This window comes from Cyanistes caeruleus, chromosome 9 (genome assembly GCF_971803275.1).
Source record: "Cyanistes caeruleus chromosome 9, bCyaCae1.hap1.1, whole genome shotgun sequence".
NCBI lineage: Eukaryota > Metazoa > Chordata > Aves > Passeriformes > Paridae > Cyanistes > Cyanistes caeruleus.
In genome coordinates this window covers 11,554,761-11,571,604 of record NC_141709.1, presented here as the reverse complement: position 1 = coordinate 11,571,604, position 16,844 = coordinate 11,554,761, and the positions used below count along the sequence as shown (strand labels likewise).

At 39.5% G+C, this 16,844-nt stretch overlaps 1 protein-coding gene across 5 annotated transcripts in view; it reads left to right on the top strand.

Annotated features, from left to right (window-relative positions):
- Positions 1-14,541, top strand: part of LOC147651595 (uncharacterized) — a 32,145-nt gene extending 17,604 nt beyond the window's left edge. The window contains exons 2-5 of one of the 5 annotated variants that reach the window (XR_015274140.1): positions 1,100-1,264; positions 5,916-6,061; positions 7,582-7,734; positions 7,983-12,385. Coding sequence is in view for 1 of the 5 variants with exons in the window: in XM_086842902.1 (XP_086699028.1) it covers positions 5,916-6,061; positions 7,620-7,734; positions 7,983-8,059 (338 nt within the window). In the remaining 4 variants the exon portion in view is untranslated. Of the gene's footprint in view, positions 1-1,099; positions 3,827-5,915; positions 6,062-7,581; positions 7,735-7,982 lie in introns of those variants that run through there. The other 4 variants (XR_015274142.1, XR_015274141.1, XM_086842902.1 and 1 more) reach the window with 4 other exon arrangements.
- The last annotated feature ends 2,303 nt before the right edge of the window (positions 14,542-16,844 follow it).

Sequence of the window (16,844 nt, the reverse complement as noted above, 5' to 3'; positions counted from 1 at the left end):
CAAGAACTAAGCTGTAACTGCTAATGCAGCATGAACTGCAATATTGTTTAGATTACCAGTGATTATATCAGCAAGTAGAAAAAGAAATATAACTGCAGACCTTTGCTGTGATCTGTCTTACAAACACAATGCAATTGGAAATTTCTTTACCTGTAACTGTTTGCACCTAATTCTCTGTGCTTCTACTTAAAATGCTATTCCACATAAATACAGAATTTTTTGTGAAAAGGGCACAAAATCTAGCAAAGTCCAGTGTCAGAAATCTCTGATCCCAGAATGAGAATTAAAATAGAAAACTTTGCAACCCTTCTTGTGTATTTTTAAGATACCTTAAACTTATCTTCAGTTCCTAAATGAAACTTTATGGAAGTGATGGGTGGCTGTAGTTAAAATTTTAAAATTTCATGGACTTGCAACAGTAGCTACATGTACAAACCATCAGTTGGATTGCTATGTTCAGTCAATCTATTGTGAAAAAAAATGGACATTGAAATGAAGGTAATTCAGCATGTGTATGACCAAAATCACCTCAATTTATAATGAACAATTGAACAAGAAAATGTGAAATGTTCTTAGCTGCAGAACTGTATTACTGGAATATAAACCAAGATGAAATAAAGCTAAAAATATTTTGTGGGATTATTTTCCTAGGTGGAACTGTGCCAGGTGATGAAGTATAAAACAATTATTCTGCCTCACTTGCACCCACACAACTGTAAGTGCACACACTGGCTGGTTAAGAAGGCAGTGCCTGCAAATGACAACTACTAAGAGTCACTGCTGTGTGATAGACATGAGGTGTCACTGATGTCATTGACTAGGTGTCCTGGGGTGACTTCATGATATTGGTATCCCAAATCATCTGGTTTATGTTATATATTAAGTTCTGCACCTTTAAGACTGGCTCTGAGAATGAAAGGAAAGAAGAAAAAGCGAGCAGTTTGTGTTGAAAAAAAAATCACTCCCCCACATCCTGCTCCTGGACTGTGGTGTCTGCAGCACGGACAGACCGCGAGACAGAGCTTCTCTTTGGCTTTTGGTTAGTTTTCGCTAGCTGAGGCATAAGAGTTCCCTGGACTTTTTTTTTATTTTTTCTTAGATCTATGCAAACCTGCTGTGGACTGAAAAACACCCAGCCAAACCCCAGGAGTTCACGTCTGTGGCCCACCGGGGCCTGGGCCTCGGCACTATCCGGCACCTGAGCAGGCCTAGCTACACCACATGAAAAGGACTTTTCTTCCTGGATTTGCCATCCCATCAAACAGTGAGAAGTTTTATTGTTTAATGTTATTCGATTTCTGTTAAATAAACAGTTTTTTCCACTTCTCTCCAAAGAAATACCTTTTTTCCAAACCAGTTAGGGGCAGGGGTCGTTTGAATTTTGCTTTCCTGGAGAAACCCCATTTAGTGGTCGTCTCCCAGATTTACCCTAAACTAGGACACCTGACAAACCTTGTTTACCCAGACTGGCATCCTGGGCACCAAAACTGAAATCTTGAAACACAGAAGCATTAAATGACAAGGGAAGGATTCTTAATTTGTAAGGTGAATTATATTTCGACGGTTTTTGTTCCTGAGGTCCAAAGAGCCAATAAAGAAGGTGTTTGAGCTTGAAAAACCAATCTGCTCCCTGTACTGGATGACAGAGATAAATATCTTCACAAATGTAAAAAAAGGGCTTTTTGTTTGTTGTATTACACTAAAGTGGTTTCTCCCTGTTGCCCCACCTAGGTTGGTGGTGTGTTGGTTCCTTCCCCTTGCCCCTCCGTCTTCCGTTTCACCCCACTGGCTGGGGTCCTGTTCTCTCTCTCCTTTACCCCCTGTTTAAAAGTCCTCATGATTTCTTTCTCTTTTTTCCCCTGGAGTTAGCTCTGAAAATATGCTGTGGGACTTTGTCCCAGAAAAAAGAGCTTCCTTCTTCTTTTACCTTTGTCCCTCGTCAGACCTCCCCCTCTCCCGGTGGACAAGAAGCTAGCTGGGTGATCCCCGGGGCTGGGGACAGAGATTTCCAACAAGGGCTCATCACACCTTGTTTTTCTCTTGAGTATTTTGAAGTGGAGCAGTATTTCCTCTTTGATGTACTTAATCTCACTAAAGCCAAGAGCAGTTACTTATGGAGAGAGATGTTTCTTCTGGACAGGAGATTACCTCTTATTTCATCAAATAGCCAGTGGGCCATATAAATCATAGGTGGCCTGCAGACATTTACCTGATAAAGGTTCCTAGAACAGTCTCAGATTTTCTGCTTTGATAAGCCACTGCCCCTCAGGCAGAAAGCAGGAGTGATCCTGTGCTTTTAGCCTGCTGCACTGAAATTCCACGGAGTTTCCATGTGCCTTATTGCGATTTTTTTCTATATTGGCTTATTTTACCACACTGAATGACTCCTGGGTTAAGTGAGAAAGTCACCAGATAAAAGTGAAGTTAGACAAATGGGCTTTTAATTATTTTTGTCCAGATTTTAAAGCTGTCCCGCTGTTTTACATAATTATGTGTAATTACTAGGTTTATCATTAGAAATAGGCTTTGGTGCTGAGTAGTAAGAGACATCCCTTCTCTTACGGAACTTGCTTAAGTTTTGGAAAAGCCAAACCGCAGCTTCTTCCATCATCTCAGACTATGTGATTTCAAGGTACCTTTCTTACCAAACAAGAAAAGTCCAGCAGATATAAAAGTTTTGGGTTTCACTTCAGCAAAGTACTATGTTTTAGTGTGTCATTAAATGTAGAAACACTTTAAGGCATTTTCTGGAATTAGACTTCACAGCTATTGGTACCATGTATCAATTTCATGGAAAAGAAAAGAATAAAATACAGAAGTCATAACTTTCAGGATTCACAATTAAGTTTTCAGACCATGTAAGAATGAATAGTTATTTGCGTTTTATTATTCTCGTTTGTCTAAAGTATTTTATAATTCTTGTTTAATATACAGAAAATTTAATTAATTCCCACTGTTCCAAAGTGCCAGATAGATTGACAATAATGTTGAGAATACCACATGCTTGGTAATAAATATTGTAAAAAATATAATTGTAATTCACATTACATATACAAATGATTCCTGGAATTATTAGTGATAGAGGAACTTGTTATATTTGGGCTGTGAAACACTCTGCAGGCTTTTCCACCAATGAGAAAAATGAAGTGGGTGAATCAAAACCAATTCTAGTTCTCTCCTGCAGAGGTGCATTATTTTCTGCAGGTAGAAGACCATCCTCCAGGTTCAGAACCAGCTCAAGATATCAAGAATTACCTTTCAGTTGCTCATTACAACTTCTGTTCCCAAGTCAGAAATAAGAATATGTCCTGGGGTGACTTTATGATACTGGTATCCCAAATCGTCTGGTTTATGTTATATATTAAGTTCTGCACCTTTAAGACTGGCTTTGAGAGCAAGAGAGGGGGAAGAAGAAGCGCGCAGTTTCTGTTAAAGAAAACCATCACTCCCGCACATCCTGCTCCTGGACTGTGTTGTCTGCAGCATGGACAGACAGCGGGACAGAGCTTCTCTCTGGCTTTTAGTTAGTTTTAGCTAGCTGAGGCAGAGGAGTTCCCTGGACCTTTGTGGTTTTTTTTGGATCTGTGCAAGCCTGCTCTGGACTGAACACCCAGCCAAACCCCAGGAGCTCACGCCTGTGGCCCACCGGGGCCTGGGCCTCGGCACTTTTCCAGCGCCGGAGGGACTGATAAGAACCTGAGCGAGCCGAGCTGCACCACATGAAAAAAGACTTTTCTTCCTAGACTTACCATCCCATCAAACAGCAAGAGGTTTTATTATTTAATATTATTCAATTTCTGTTAAATAAACAGCTTTTTCCACTTCTCTCCAAGGAATTTTTTTTTTCCTTTTCCCGGACCAGTTGGTGGGGAGGGGCATTTTCCTGTGGAAATCCCCATTTGGAGTTTTCCTCCCTAATTTGCCCTAAACTAGGACAGAATGATTAAAAATACTGCAAAATTATCTTTTTAAAAGTCTGACTTCTCAATGCACATGTATCAGGAATCACTATTTTAGAGACCTGCTTGTTTCAGGAATTCCCGGGTACTTGATACTGCAGTAGACTTCAAATTTTCTTTCATCTATTGGCATGTTTATCAATTTATTTTCTGCTGTCAGAATTTTATAGAACAACATTTTGTAATTTAATACTTAGAAATCTATGGAAATTACTGCTTCATTTCTAATGCTGTCCTTCATTAGTTTAGGAGTGGAGTAACTGTATATTTGTGCTAATGAATACAACCAAATTCATCACTATTGTCACTAAGGCATTTGAAAAAGAGGGCATGCTTTTGAAAAACTTGAACAAGACAGAATCATGTAGGTCGCACTATATTGGGAATGGCAAGGTAGTAATGACACGGACCATCTTGTGAGTTGAACAGGAGATCAAGGTTTATTACCCCAAATCTTCTTTTAAAGACAAGTACACGAAAGTCCAGAAAGGTAAAATTTTTATTGGTCAGTAATCTAAGACATTACCATCATTGGTCAGTGGGGTACACCACTCCTCAGCCTTCTCTTGCAAGAAAACAAGAAACTGACAACACCTGCAAGGCTGTCTTCTATCTCTAAGGATTATTTTGATTCCTCCTTATGATTTCCCAGGCTACTTTCTCAGGTGAGACTGAGAAAGTTATGTGACTTGCTCTTCCACAGACACTGAGCTCCCTGCTTGCTGCTTGCATTTAGCATCCACACATGTACATTCTTTAAAGGACAGAAAATTTGTCACATTGATTTGACTGAATTTAGCTTAGTGATCAAATGTCATTCAGTAAAACTTGATTGCTTTAACGGCCTGCAACTCTTGAGCAGGATGCTGATAAACACGTGGTGTTGGTATAATGAGTATGGGTTTTTTTCCATGTTCTACTGTAATCCTAAATTGCTTCTGTGTGACTAACTATGACAAATTCTCAGTGGTTACTTTTTTTTTAAGGAGAATACTTGAACATTTTTTGAAAACAGAAGGGCACTGTTAAACCTCAGTCTCAATGGGGTGAAACTCAGGACTGCAGCTCCATCTGTGCATTCCTCCTTTCAGACTGCAGGGCCCTGACAGAGCAGCTGAATTACTGCAGTAAAAATAAGCATAAAAAGGATTTTATGGGAGAGGATTCTTGTCAGATCAGAATCCATCTACTTCAGTTTCCATAAATCTTAATGACCATACATTAGCACTTAATGCACTTTAAACACTATTTTCTAGTATATTAAATTTGCAGTAAGTAAATGCATTTGGGTTCTTCTGAATTGGAGATGAGATATTCTGTAAAGTAACTGAAATTGCTTAATAGCTGTCTTCAGACTATACATTCCAGATTATTTTTTCTTTAGAAAAAAAGAAAAAAAACTAAACCAAATTACTTCATTTAATATCAGTACCTACCCTGATAAAAATTTTTCAATTTGCAGTGTGACACTTTCTCTTCCAGAATTTTCATCTCAAACAAATGAATCTATAAAACACTTGGCTTCTCTCTTTAGAAATGCCATTCTTCATATTATTTCTTATTCCCATTGACAGAAAGTTTTTCCAAACAGGCTGGAAGTCTTACTATAGGGTTAAATGTTTTTGAAATTCATGAAAAAGTAGGCCACAGGAATTCATGGTATTTGGGATGGTTTAGAAAGTTAAGATGTTTGTAGTAACAGGAATTGGTGCTTGGGGTCTCTAAGACACCTAGAGATAAGATTTGTACATGTTCGTACAAGTAGGGGCTAAGCTACGAAGCAATATTGATAAGGTTGTTAGCGTGATTTCTGCTACAGCTGAAATTGTATAAATATCTGCACTTTGGACAAAGACGATGGAGCTAGATTTGGGCTGCTGATACCCCTAGTTCCCGTGTGCTTCAATAAAAGCACCTGCATATAATCATTCTGTGATCATGTGTGTTCATGAACAGTAATATTTTGGCGACCCAGATGGGACCCTGTGAGTGCTGTTGGGCAAGTTTGCAACCCGATCACGCTCCAGCCAGCAATGAGGGATTCTCAGGGAGCCCATCCAGCTGCAACTGTCTCTGCTGCTCACAACATCCCTCTGAGAGAGGTAAGGTGCTTTGCAGTCTGGTCTGGTGTCTGCTGATAAGACGCAGCCAAACCTCAGCACGGTTGGGCTGGAGGAATTCCTGGTATTGCCTGGGCACCATCCATCAGACAACTGTGAAAGTGTTGCAGGTTCAGCATCAGTGGTGTGTGGTGTATTGTAACTCTAACATGGAGAAGCTCAAAGGGTTTTAAATGGCAATGCCCCTATACCACGTACTTCTCCTTTGGGGTGCTTATTAGCACATTGCAAACAGGGTTACTTTGGGCAAGATTTATGTAAAATTAGCAAAAGTTCAGCTTGCTCTCATTTTCCTTGGGCAGTCACAGGATGATATTAGGAGAAAATTGCAGAAGTTAGAAGGAGAGGAATTAAAGAATTTGGATAAGTTACTTGAGGTGGCTTGGAAGGTATACCATAAGAGGGAAAAAGAAGCTAGGAAAAAGCAGCAGCAAAATCTTTTGGCAGTAATACAACAGAGAATCCAGGTTTCAGAGGACGCAGTAGATGTAGTCATGAACTGGGGAAGGGTGGACTTGGCAGAAGACCAGGGGGATCAGTTTTGTCAATATTAATGTTAAACCAATGTGCTTATTGTAAACAGGAGGGGCATTGGAAAAATGAATGCCTGAGTCTGTTTAACCACGGCAATCAGTTCAATCAGGATCAGGAGATTTAGAAATTAATAGTATTGGGAGAATACAGCAGCTGACTAGAACTGGAACAAAAACCAATACAGGAACCTCTAGTAACTATACAATTGGGAGATAAAGAAGTAAAATTCCTGGTGGATATGGGGGCTACATATTCTGTATTAAATGATCTGAAAGGGTAAACTGGGGACAAAACAACAATAGTTGGGGCCATAGGGAAGGAGGAAAATTGGAAATTCTTGCAACACCTGGATTTGTGTTTTGGAAACAAAGTTTTAACACATGAATTCCTATATGTGCCTGAGTGTCCAATTCCACTTTTAGGAAGAGATTTATTGGCAAAACTGGATGCAGTAATAACTTCTGTGAATGGAGAACTTTTAATGAAAATTCTTGAATCAAAGACAGGACAAATTTTAATAATATAAGAAAAACCAGTCCTTACTATCCCTAGGGAAGTAGAGGATGAAGTAATTCCCTCTGTATGGGAAACAGACATACCAGGAAAATCTAAGTTGGCACAACCAGTACATGTAGAAGTAAAAGAAGGAGCAAAAGCTGTACAGGTTAAACAGTATCCCATAAAGCCAGAAGCATGGCAAGGAATAGCAAAGATTATTGATAAATTTTTGAAATACCAAATTCTAGAAGAATGTGAATCAGAATTTAATACACCAGTATTTCCAGTGAAGAAACCAAATGACGAGTATAGACTAGTACAAGACTTGCGAGCAATAAATAGAATAACTGAAGATATTTATCCAGTGGTCGCTAATCCTTACACATTGTTGACATCCATAAAAGAGAAATAGAAATGGTTTACTGTAATTAATTTAAAAGATGCCTTTTCCTGCATACCCCTTGACAAAGAAAGTAGGAAGCTGTTTGTCTTTAATGGGAAAATACAGAAAACGGAAGAAAAACTCAGCTCACCTGGACATGACTCCCACAAGGATACAAGAACAGTCCAACCCTCTTTGGAAGCCAGCTGGCTAAAGAACTGGAGATTTGGACCGAAAACAGGCAAGTTCTGAGGGAGCAATACCTGCTGTTACAGTATGTTGATGGTATGCTGATAGCTACAGAAGAGAAAACAACCTGCATAAAGGTAACAATTGTAATTTTAAATCAACTGGGAATGGGAGGATATAAAGAAATAAAAGGCACAAATTACCCTGCAAACTGTGGTTTACCTGGGATGTGCATGTGCCCCTCACAAGGGCAACGAAAGCTGGGTACTAATTGTATTCAAGCTATTTGTGCTGTTCCAGAATCCCAGAACCTGCATGAGCTGCGAGTCTTCCTCGGGATGGCTGGATGGTGCTGCCTGTGGAACATGGACTATTGACTAATTGCTAAACCCCTGTATGAGGCCCAGAAGGTGCAGCCATTTACCTGGGGCAAGCCACAGAAAAAAGCGTTCCTCAAACTAAAGGAGGCATTGACAGCTGCTCTGGTGTTAGGATTACCTGATTTGTCCAAAGATTTTCACCTGTTTGTGCATGAAAGACTACACCTAGCACTGGGAGGGCTGACAAAACCTTTGGGAAGCTGGAAAAGGCCGGTAGGCTACTTCTCCAAACAACTTGACAATGAGAGTGCCGGATGGCCTTCATGCCTGCGGGCAGTTGCAGCCACTGTGATGCTGATACAAGAAGCCAGAAAACCCACTCTGGGTAGACACATAGATGTCTATGTACCACATATGGTAACCACTGTTTTGGAACAAAAGGGGCGCCATTGGCCATCCCCAAATTGAATGATAAAATTCCAAGTAATTCTAACAGAACAAGATGATGTAACATTAAAAACAACTAACCTTTTGAACTCAGCCTTGTTTTTAGATACAACAGTTGAAGAAAGCCCGTTGGAACACGATTGTGTGGAAGTGATAGAACACAGCATTTTGGCTAGAGCAGATCTGAAAGATGTCCCACTAGAACAAACCAGACTGGGAGCTGTTTACAGATGGAAGCAGTTTTGTGGAGAACGGGACCAGATACGCTGGATATGTGGTAACAACAACAGGTGCAGTGGTAGAGGCAAAGGCCTTGCCAGAAAACACAACTGCCCAGTGAGCAGAACTGGTTGCTTTAACCAGGGCGTTAGAGCTGAGTGAAGGGAACAAAGTAAATATATGGACTGGTGCAAAATATGCTTTTTGAATTGGCACATGTACACGGGGCACTGTGGAAAGAGGACTTTTCTCAAGGCATGCACATTAAACATCAAGATGCAGTCCTGCAATTAATGAAAGCAGTACAAAAGCCCGAGCAAGTATCAATCATGCACTGCAAAGCTCACCAATCAGGAAGCTCCAAAATTCATGGGGGAAATCAAAAAGCAGACTGGACAGCCCGACAAATTGCTTGAGAAGTGCAAACTGCAATGGCATTGACACCTTTAAAAACTAATGTATCTCAATTCAATTTGCCTCCAAAACCAAAATATTCAACAGAGGATGAGAGACTGGGACGCTCGCTGAATGCACAAAAGAATTCAGAAGGGTGGTATGTGACTACACAAGGACAAATAGTGGTACCCTCCTTGATAATGAGAGAAATTCTACAAATTAAACATAATGAATGTCAGTAGGGTGCAGAGGCATTGGTGAAATTGTTAAAGCAAAATTTAATCTTGGTGCGGATGTTAACAATGGCAAAATCAGTAATGTCAAAATGTGAAATCTGCTTAAAGAACAACCCAGTAGCTAGATGACAGGCACAGTTAGGAAGAATTTGAGTAGGAATAAAACCAGGAGATTATTGGTTGGTAGATTTTGCGGAATTACCAAGAACTCGAGGATACAAATATCTGTTAATGGGGATTGACACATTTTCTGCATGGCCAGAAGCTCTTCCCTGTCTCACAAACCAAGCAAAGGAGACAGTCAAGTGGTTGCTGCAAGAAATCATTCCAAGATTTGAGTTGCCTCTAGAAATATCATCAGACAGGGGCCCACATTTCATAGCCACAGTAGTGAGAGAGCTAAGTAAGTTGCTGGGAATAGCTTGGGATCACCATACACCATGGAGACCCCAATCCAGTGGACAGCTAGAGAGAATTAATCAGACATTGAAGAGGCAAATCAGTAAAATATGCCAAGAAGCCAAATTGCAGTGGCCACAAGCTTTACCAATAGCACTGCTGAGGATTCAGATAAAGCCTAGAAGCGGGATGTCAGTCAATCCTTATGAGATATTGTATGGGAAACCATATGAATCTCCTGAACCTAATCTAAATGTACATGTTACAGGGAAGCAAGAGGTGTATAATTATATTCTGTCTCTTGGAAAAACTCTAGCTCGACTTTGGAGCACCGTTGTGTGAAATAAGCCGCTGACTCTCGAGAATCCAGTTCATGACATATATCTAGGAGATGAAGTGTACATTAAGACCTGAAACGAGGAACCATTAAAATGAAAGTGGAATAAACCCTATCAGGTGCTGTTGACTACCTTTACAGCAGTCAAAGTAGCTAGACTGGATCCCTGGATACACTACACCAAAGTGAAGAAGATTTCTCCTGCATTGTGGACTGTGCAAACTGTAAGACCAACGAAGCTGCAGATAAAACGTGTTTAATTGTTTCAAATGTTTGGGTTGTCAGTGACTGTAACGATGATAGTTTTATGGCCTTTAGTAACATCAGTAGGAATCAATGTTACTTTGGAATGTGACATGCAAAAGGATCAGCTGATAACTCTTCATTTTAGAATGAAGAGGGATGTGGAGGTACAGCCAGAAACACAAGCGATAAAAGTCTCTAATACAATTCAGACAGGAAATGTAATGATTGGATTAGTTAAAGATTTTGCCAATATGCAAAACACCAGCAGAATAACTGCTTGTATGCCAATACCAAAGGCATCAGGAAATCAAATAAATTGGGGAATCATAACATCAAAATTACCTGATGTACAAAAGAACAAAACAATTGTGTGTAAACAGGTACCAGAGACAAGACATGTCATTAAAGAAACCTGGAAAATAGTAAGAGAAAGGATGAAACCTTTAAAGAAACCAGATTGTGCTATAAGTCATGGCAATGTGGGGCAAATCATAGATTGGGACGTTTGCATGACTTCAGATAATGATGAAGCAAGGTAGGAATGTATTTTACCAAAATATGAAAAAGCTATATAAAATGTTTCAGATACTGTTCTTGTATGGAGGCATGAAGGGCAGGAGGGGAAAGATGGAGCTGAGGCTTGGGACAGTACATGGTCAATGGGTGTGCTTCAGAAATTCCAATATATGGCAGATACCCCTTGGTGCATTAAGTGGGAAGGCTCTGAAAGTGAAACAGATCCAGGGGCATGGAACACTGCAACCAATAGTAGAATAGAAGCAGACCAATTGGTGGGCATGTAACAGAACTTATGAGTGTACTTCTGATGATGAGGAAATAAGACAAATGCCACCACTGCGAGTAGGATGTGCCTGTAGAGGAATCAAACATAAACCAGGTAAAATAAATTATAAAATAGGACAAGTGATCCAGAAAGTAAATTTCATTTTCAAAAATAATATGACAATTCACCCTAAAAAATTACTTTCTAATGATTCTGGTTTTCTCAAGTTCCCTTAAGCTTTACATTAATTTTTAGTGCAATGCAGTAAAAGAAAATTAACTTTCTGATATTTTTAGATATTAAAAAAAATCAAAATTTGTGAAAAGTCTTAGCTACTCATTTACTTAATTTTAATTTGGAGAAAATACACCAAATACTCACTTTATTACTACAACAGACTGTTCATTTTCTTGAAATTCAATTACAAAAACCAATTTGAGCAATTTAATATTTGGCAAGTTACAAATAATTTCAGTTAACGAGCTGGTTTTACTAATAAGCACCATGCCACATTTTGTTTTTGTGAGATGGCATTCACTCAAAGCACTTTTATTAAGCTGATTATTACTGTGGTATCCAGCACCTATTTTGGACAGCTTTCCTTACAAGCAATGTAATTTTACTCAGTTTCTCAGAACAGTAAGAATACGGACTTTTAAAATAGGACCGTTTATAATTTGCTTCCAAACTAGTTGAACACAGCAGCTCAAGTGCTGTTTGCACCAATTCCAAAGCTGTGGATTGCTGAATTTTAACCAGAGCTGGCTGGGTCTAGCCTCGGGACAAGGAATTTGGAACAACTGCAGATGCATTTTGTACTTATTTGAAAGATACAAAGGGGTGTTACAGAAGCTGGAAACTTGAGATTCTTTGAATTTTAAAACTGACCTAATTATTCCCATTAAAATCAGTAAAGAATTTACTATTGACTTGCATGAATATACAGCTAAACTGGTGGTAAGTAATTTTGCATTTGCCTTTTCAGAAAAAAAAAAATTAATTTATTTATTTCCCCCTCAAGAGATGGGCAAAGAGTGTTGGGCTAAATTTTAACATCCCTTCTAAACTTAGTTTTTGTGTATTTAAATGGAAACTGTACCTGAATATAATCAATGAATTGATTGAGAATCTGGGAATTTGACCCCCTGACTGTCTTAGTTTTAAAGACAGGTGTCTGCTAAGGAAGGCAGGAGCCTTCCTTGCTATGGAAAATGCAAACTCCCTTCTTCCAAGTTACTATAATTTTGAAATTAAGGGGCTTTCATGCAAAGATATGGGAATAGGAATAACAGTTATTTATTAAAAAATTAAAATAAAAATGCAGTAGTACAAAAAAAACCACAGTCAGAATACAACCTGACACCCTGTTTGTCAGGGTGTTGCTAGCAGTCTGATTAAACAGTGGCTGCAGTCCTTCTGGAGCGACAGATGTGATTTTCTTGAAGTAATGATCCTGTAGATCCTGATCCTGTAGAAGGGTGCAGTTTTCCTGTGAAGGTCCAGTGGTGGTGTAGATGGGTCTGGTCTTCCTCTGGGAATCCAGTGGTAAAAGAGTGACTGTGGTGTTCCAAATCTCAGATTATACCCAGGTAGGAATGCTTGGCTCCTCCCCCTGGGTGGAGCATCTCCGAATGAGATGATGTAATTTTTTCAGTCATGCAGTGAGACTCAATGGCCCATTAACAGAGGATACCCCCTGGTGGGAGGATGGGTCCAGAAGAGATAAAGAACACAGCCACATGTGGTTTTAACAGCTGGCCCATTAACAGAGGATCCCCAGATTTATGAGGGATGGGTCATGGAAGAGATAAAGAACAGTGTCCTACCTGGTTTTAAAAGATGGTAATAGAATACATACTTCTGGTTCTATCTTTGCATTGCAACCTGAGACACAGATGAAAAAACGAAGAAAAGGAATTTATTTGCTGTTTAGAAGCCCTTAGTTACAGGAAAATAGTTTACAGTATGCCTAGGACTAGGGAAATCTTAGCTTGTCTCACTAAGTGTCCAAATACCAGATAATTTAAAAAATACTCATATTTGCATTTAAGATTTTAACATATCAAGGTCTAAAGTATCTTATCGATTAGGTACATCCTCCCTCGTTATGGAAAAAATACCCTATGGAAAGCAGAATTATCATAACTGAAAAATAACTATTAAAACAGAGATGGAAAATCCTCAGGACAAAAAGAGCTTTTCAGAGGTCCAGATTTTAGAATCTCCAAAATTAGGTGTAAAAATAGATGTCCTTTCAGTGCTATTACTAGACAAACTCTTTTTCCTTTGAACTGCCAGATATACAATGTCTAGTAAACTGTAATTAAATAGGATATTTAAAGTCAAAACCATTAGGTCCTAGCAACACTTTACTCTTTCTTGACAGAAATTCCTGGGCACAGAGTCTGAGCAAGGTTAATAGCAAAGTTAAAATGTGGATAGAGAAAACAGAATCACTGAAACACTGTGAACAGCACAAGTCAAGCACATTGTAGCTATTAAGACCCGATATAGGTTAAAATAAAAGACACCCTAGATAATTAGATGGTTTTCCATTTAATGTATTTATAGTTTCAGCTGGTTGGGGATGAGCATAGCATAAGCTCTTCTGCACATGGAAGGCAGTAAACATACTGATGAGCTATTACACATAATATAATGATTCTAGAAACTTGCTGATTCTGATTGCTGTGAAATACTTGAAGTGTTGTGTTTCTGCACGGGGATTTTTGTAGTTGGGGTTCTTTTGGGTTGTGGTTTGCTTGTGGGTTTGTGTGAAAAAACTCCTGTATGTGAAGGTACCATAAATGAGCACTAAGAAATACTTAAAATTGCACACACCTTGAAAATAAAAGGCAGTTGAGTACCCTCTTTGTTCTCACAGGCAGTATAAAGCAGTAGAGAGTTGAAATAAGGAACATATATGGTTTTGAAAATTCAGAATTTTAGAAGCCTATAACATGCTTAAGCAGGTGGAGAAGAAAGAGTTTGTAACAGATTACATAGGAACTTAGTTGCCAGGGAAAAATCATTAAGATATGCTATATTATATAAACTATAAGACTCAGCAAAGCAAGACCTAGGTATTGTGAAAATCTGACAAAGCAGAAACCTGTGACTCCAGAAACCAGCCAGGACCAGATGAGTGATTTTGAGCAGAACAAGATGACCTCAGGGAGAGCCAAACCTTCACTGTGCCTGCCCAGAAGCAGAGGTCAAACAGCAATCACCAAGGAAGACATTTGGCCTTCATCCCAGAGACCCTAGCCCATGACCACCAGGAGGTGTGGCAGCTAATTATAATGTGAAGAGAGAGAAGGCAGAGAAGGGCAGGCATGGAGGTGTGGGCTTGTGGGATCAATGTGTATTTACACCTGGAGCTTGTCTTGACCAGGTATGCATGGTTTGGAAGATATATCTCCCCATGCATCCCTGATGCTGTCAGCTGATGGAATAAAACATAATCTCCCTGCAATTTCAGTTGTCAAGTCGTGATTCCCAAAATCAGAGCAATGACAAGTAAAACAAAAATAGTTCTCAACACTTGGATGAGCTACCTGGTGCAAAATGTTTTCCTATTTTGTTTTGGGGGCTGGGGGGAGGTGTTTATTCATTTTGGTTTTTGAGGTTTTTTCATCACCTAAGTTATCAGACAGACTGATGCTGTTTTGAGCAGAATTTGTTTTCCAGAACTGTACACAAATATGCACTACAATATATGTTTCTTATGAGCAGTGGTTTCAGGGACTCCCTCTTGCTTTCATGGCTGTACATATAGATCACAACCTTCTATCTTAATCTAAGATTTCCTTATTAGAAGCTGCTCAGATATTCTGGGTTTTTTTAGGTACAGTAATTGTCATTTATAAAGCCCCTTAATTGGCTTTTGCATGTGTGATTATTTGAAATTACTGTTTAGAACAATTAGAATGTTGCAGAGTAGTGTTGTTGTACAAGTTTTGTACAAAGGGTTTTCATGAGTTACATGAAGTCACTAGAGTTGTAGAGTTGTACTCAAGAGTTGTACTGGCTGTTCTTTATGTTTTAATTTAATATTAATTGTTCTGTTAACAAAGTTAACAATTTTAATAAGCATTATACCTATTTTGTAATCCCTTGTTCATGTATTAGTTGTTATTAATACATTATTTGTAAGTTTAATGATTCCTTTTAAGTGCCTCTGTTTCAAAAGCCCCAGGGCAAATCCCCTCATCAACAGTATGCAGCACTTTGCAAAGGATTTCTAACCTGCATCAAAGGACCTGTTACTTCACACCACGGCAACTGTGCAAACCAGTGAGGAATTTTCTCGCCAAAAACCCCAGGAACAGCAGACTGTTGGAAGAAAGGTCTTGTTTTAATGTCAGCCAGCACCAATCTACAGAGACCATGGGGGCAGAGCTGCCAGCAGCAAGCTGTGGGGACTGAGAGCATAGAAGGGACAACAGGCCTTAAAGAATGATCCCTTGTGACTGTAGGCTAGCTGCAGCAGGGACCCAACACTGCAGACTTCGACCTACCTCTTCTTTGAAGACATTTATATAAATTTGAGTGCACATTAGCTGCACTCAACACTCACTGCAGTGTTGTGGAGTTCCTGCATTGGGACCAAACACCAGTTCAGCCAGAGGAGTCCTTAATCCTCAGGCCTGGAGTTCCTTTCCTTCCTTTCCTTCCTTTCCTTCCTTTCCTTCCTTTCCTTCCTTTCCTTCCTTTCCTTCCTTTCCTCCCTCCCTCCCTCCCTCCCTCCCTCCCTCCCTCCCTCCCTCCCTCCCTCCCTCCCTCCCTCCCTCCCTCCCTCCCTCCCTCCCTCCCTCCGTCCCTCCCTATTATCCCTTACTCCCCTTTGTTTTTTATCTTTCCTGTCTTCCTTAAAAAATACCCTCATTTTATCTGACCCCCTAAGTTGTGTCTTTATCCTCAGAGTAATGCATGCACGATACCTGCAGTCAGGTGCTCTTCAGAAACTTCTCTGCTAATTTATCATCACGTGACTTTTTTTAGATCAATGGTAAAATATAAGGAACAAAGAACTATCAAATATAAAATGATTGATAGTACAGTTCATCGCAGAAAAGGACCCCAAAGGTTTACCTGACACCTCTGTGGAGATCTAAACTTCATTTCAGGCCATGTTCTGCCATTTTTTTATTCCAGCTTAGGAGAGGAAGAGTAGCAATACCCACCCTCAAATGAAGGAACAATACAAAGCTGCCTTTCAGCAGAACTGAAAGGTCAGCATTAACTAGGAAAACTGTTGGTTTCAGCTGCTGAAAGCACACATATTCTGCCTGTCAAGGGTGCTGATATGGCTTGTTCTGTAGCAAATTAATCTTGCTATGCAGGGAAGGCTAGCAGCCATCAGTCAGTGGCCCATGACATTTCTCTACGCTGCATGGGAAATAACTCACTCAACAAAAGCCTGTAGAGCACAATGTGGAACACTCCCAGCCTGCACTGAGCAAAACACCAAGGTTTCCACCTGCCATACATTTAGGACTACATGATTCTGTAATAAATGGAATTGATTTGTGTTAACTGAATTGTAACTATTTGGAAAGTTATTATTAGAAGTAATCAAGAGAATCAGTGTTACGAGGCAGATGTACCCCTTTACAGATGTTACATGTTAAAATTAAGGTACAGGATGTAGTTTGGAATATAAGTGATGTCCCAAGATGAAAACGAACTTGAGATGGACAAAATTAGAATGACTTCAAGCATGGGGCCTAAAAATCATTAAATGTAAGACAAATTAGTAGACTTACATAACACAAC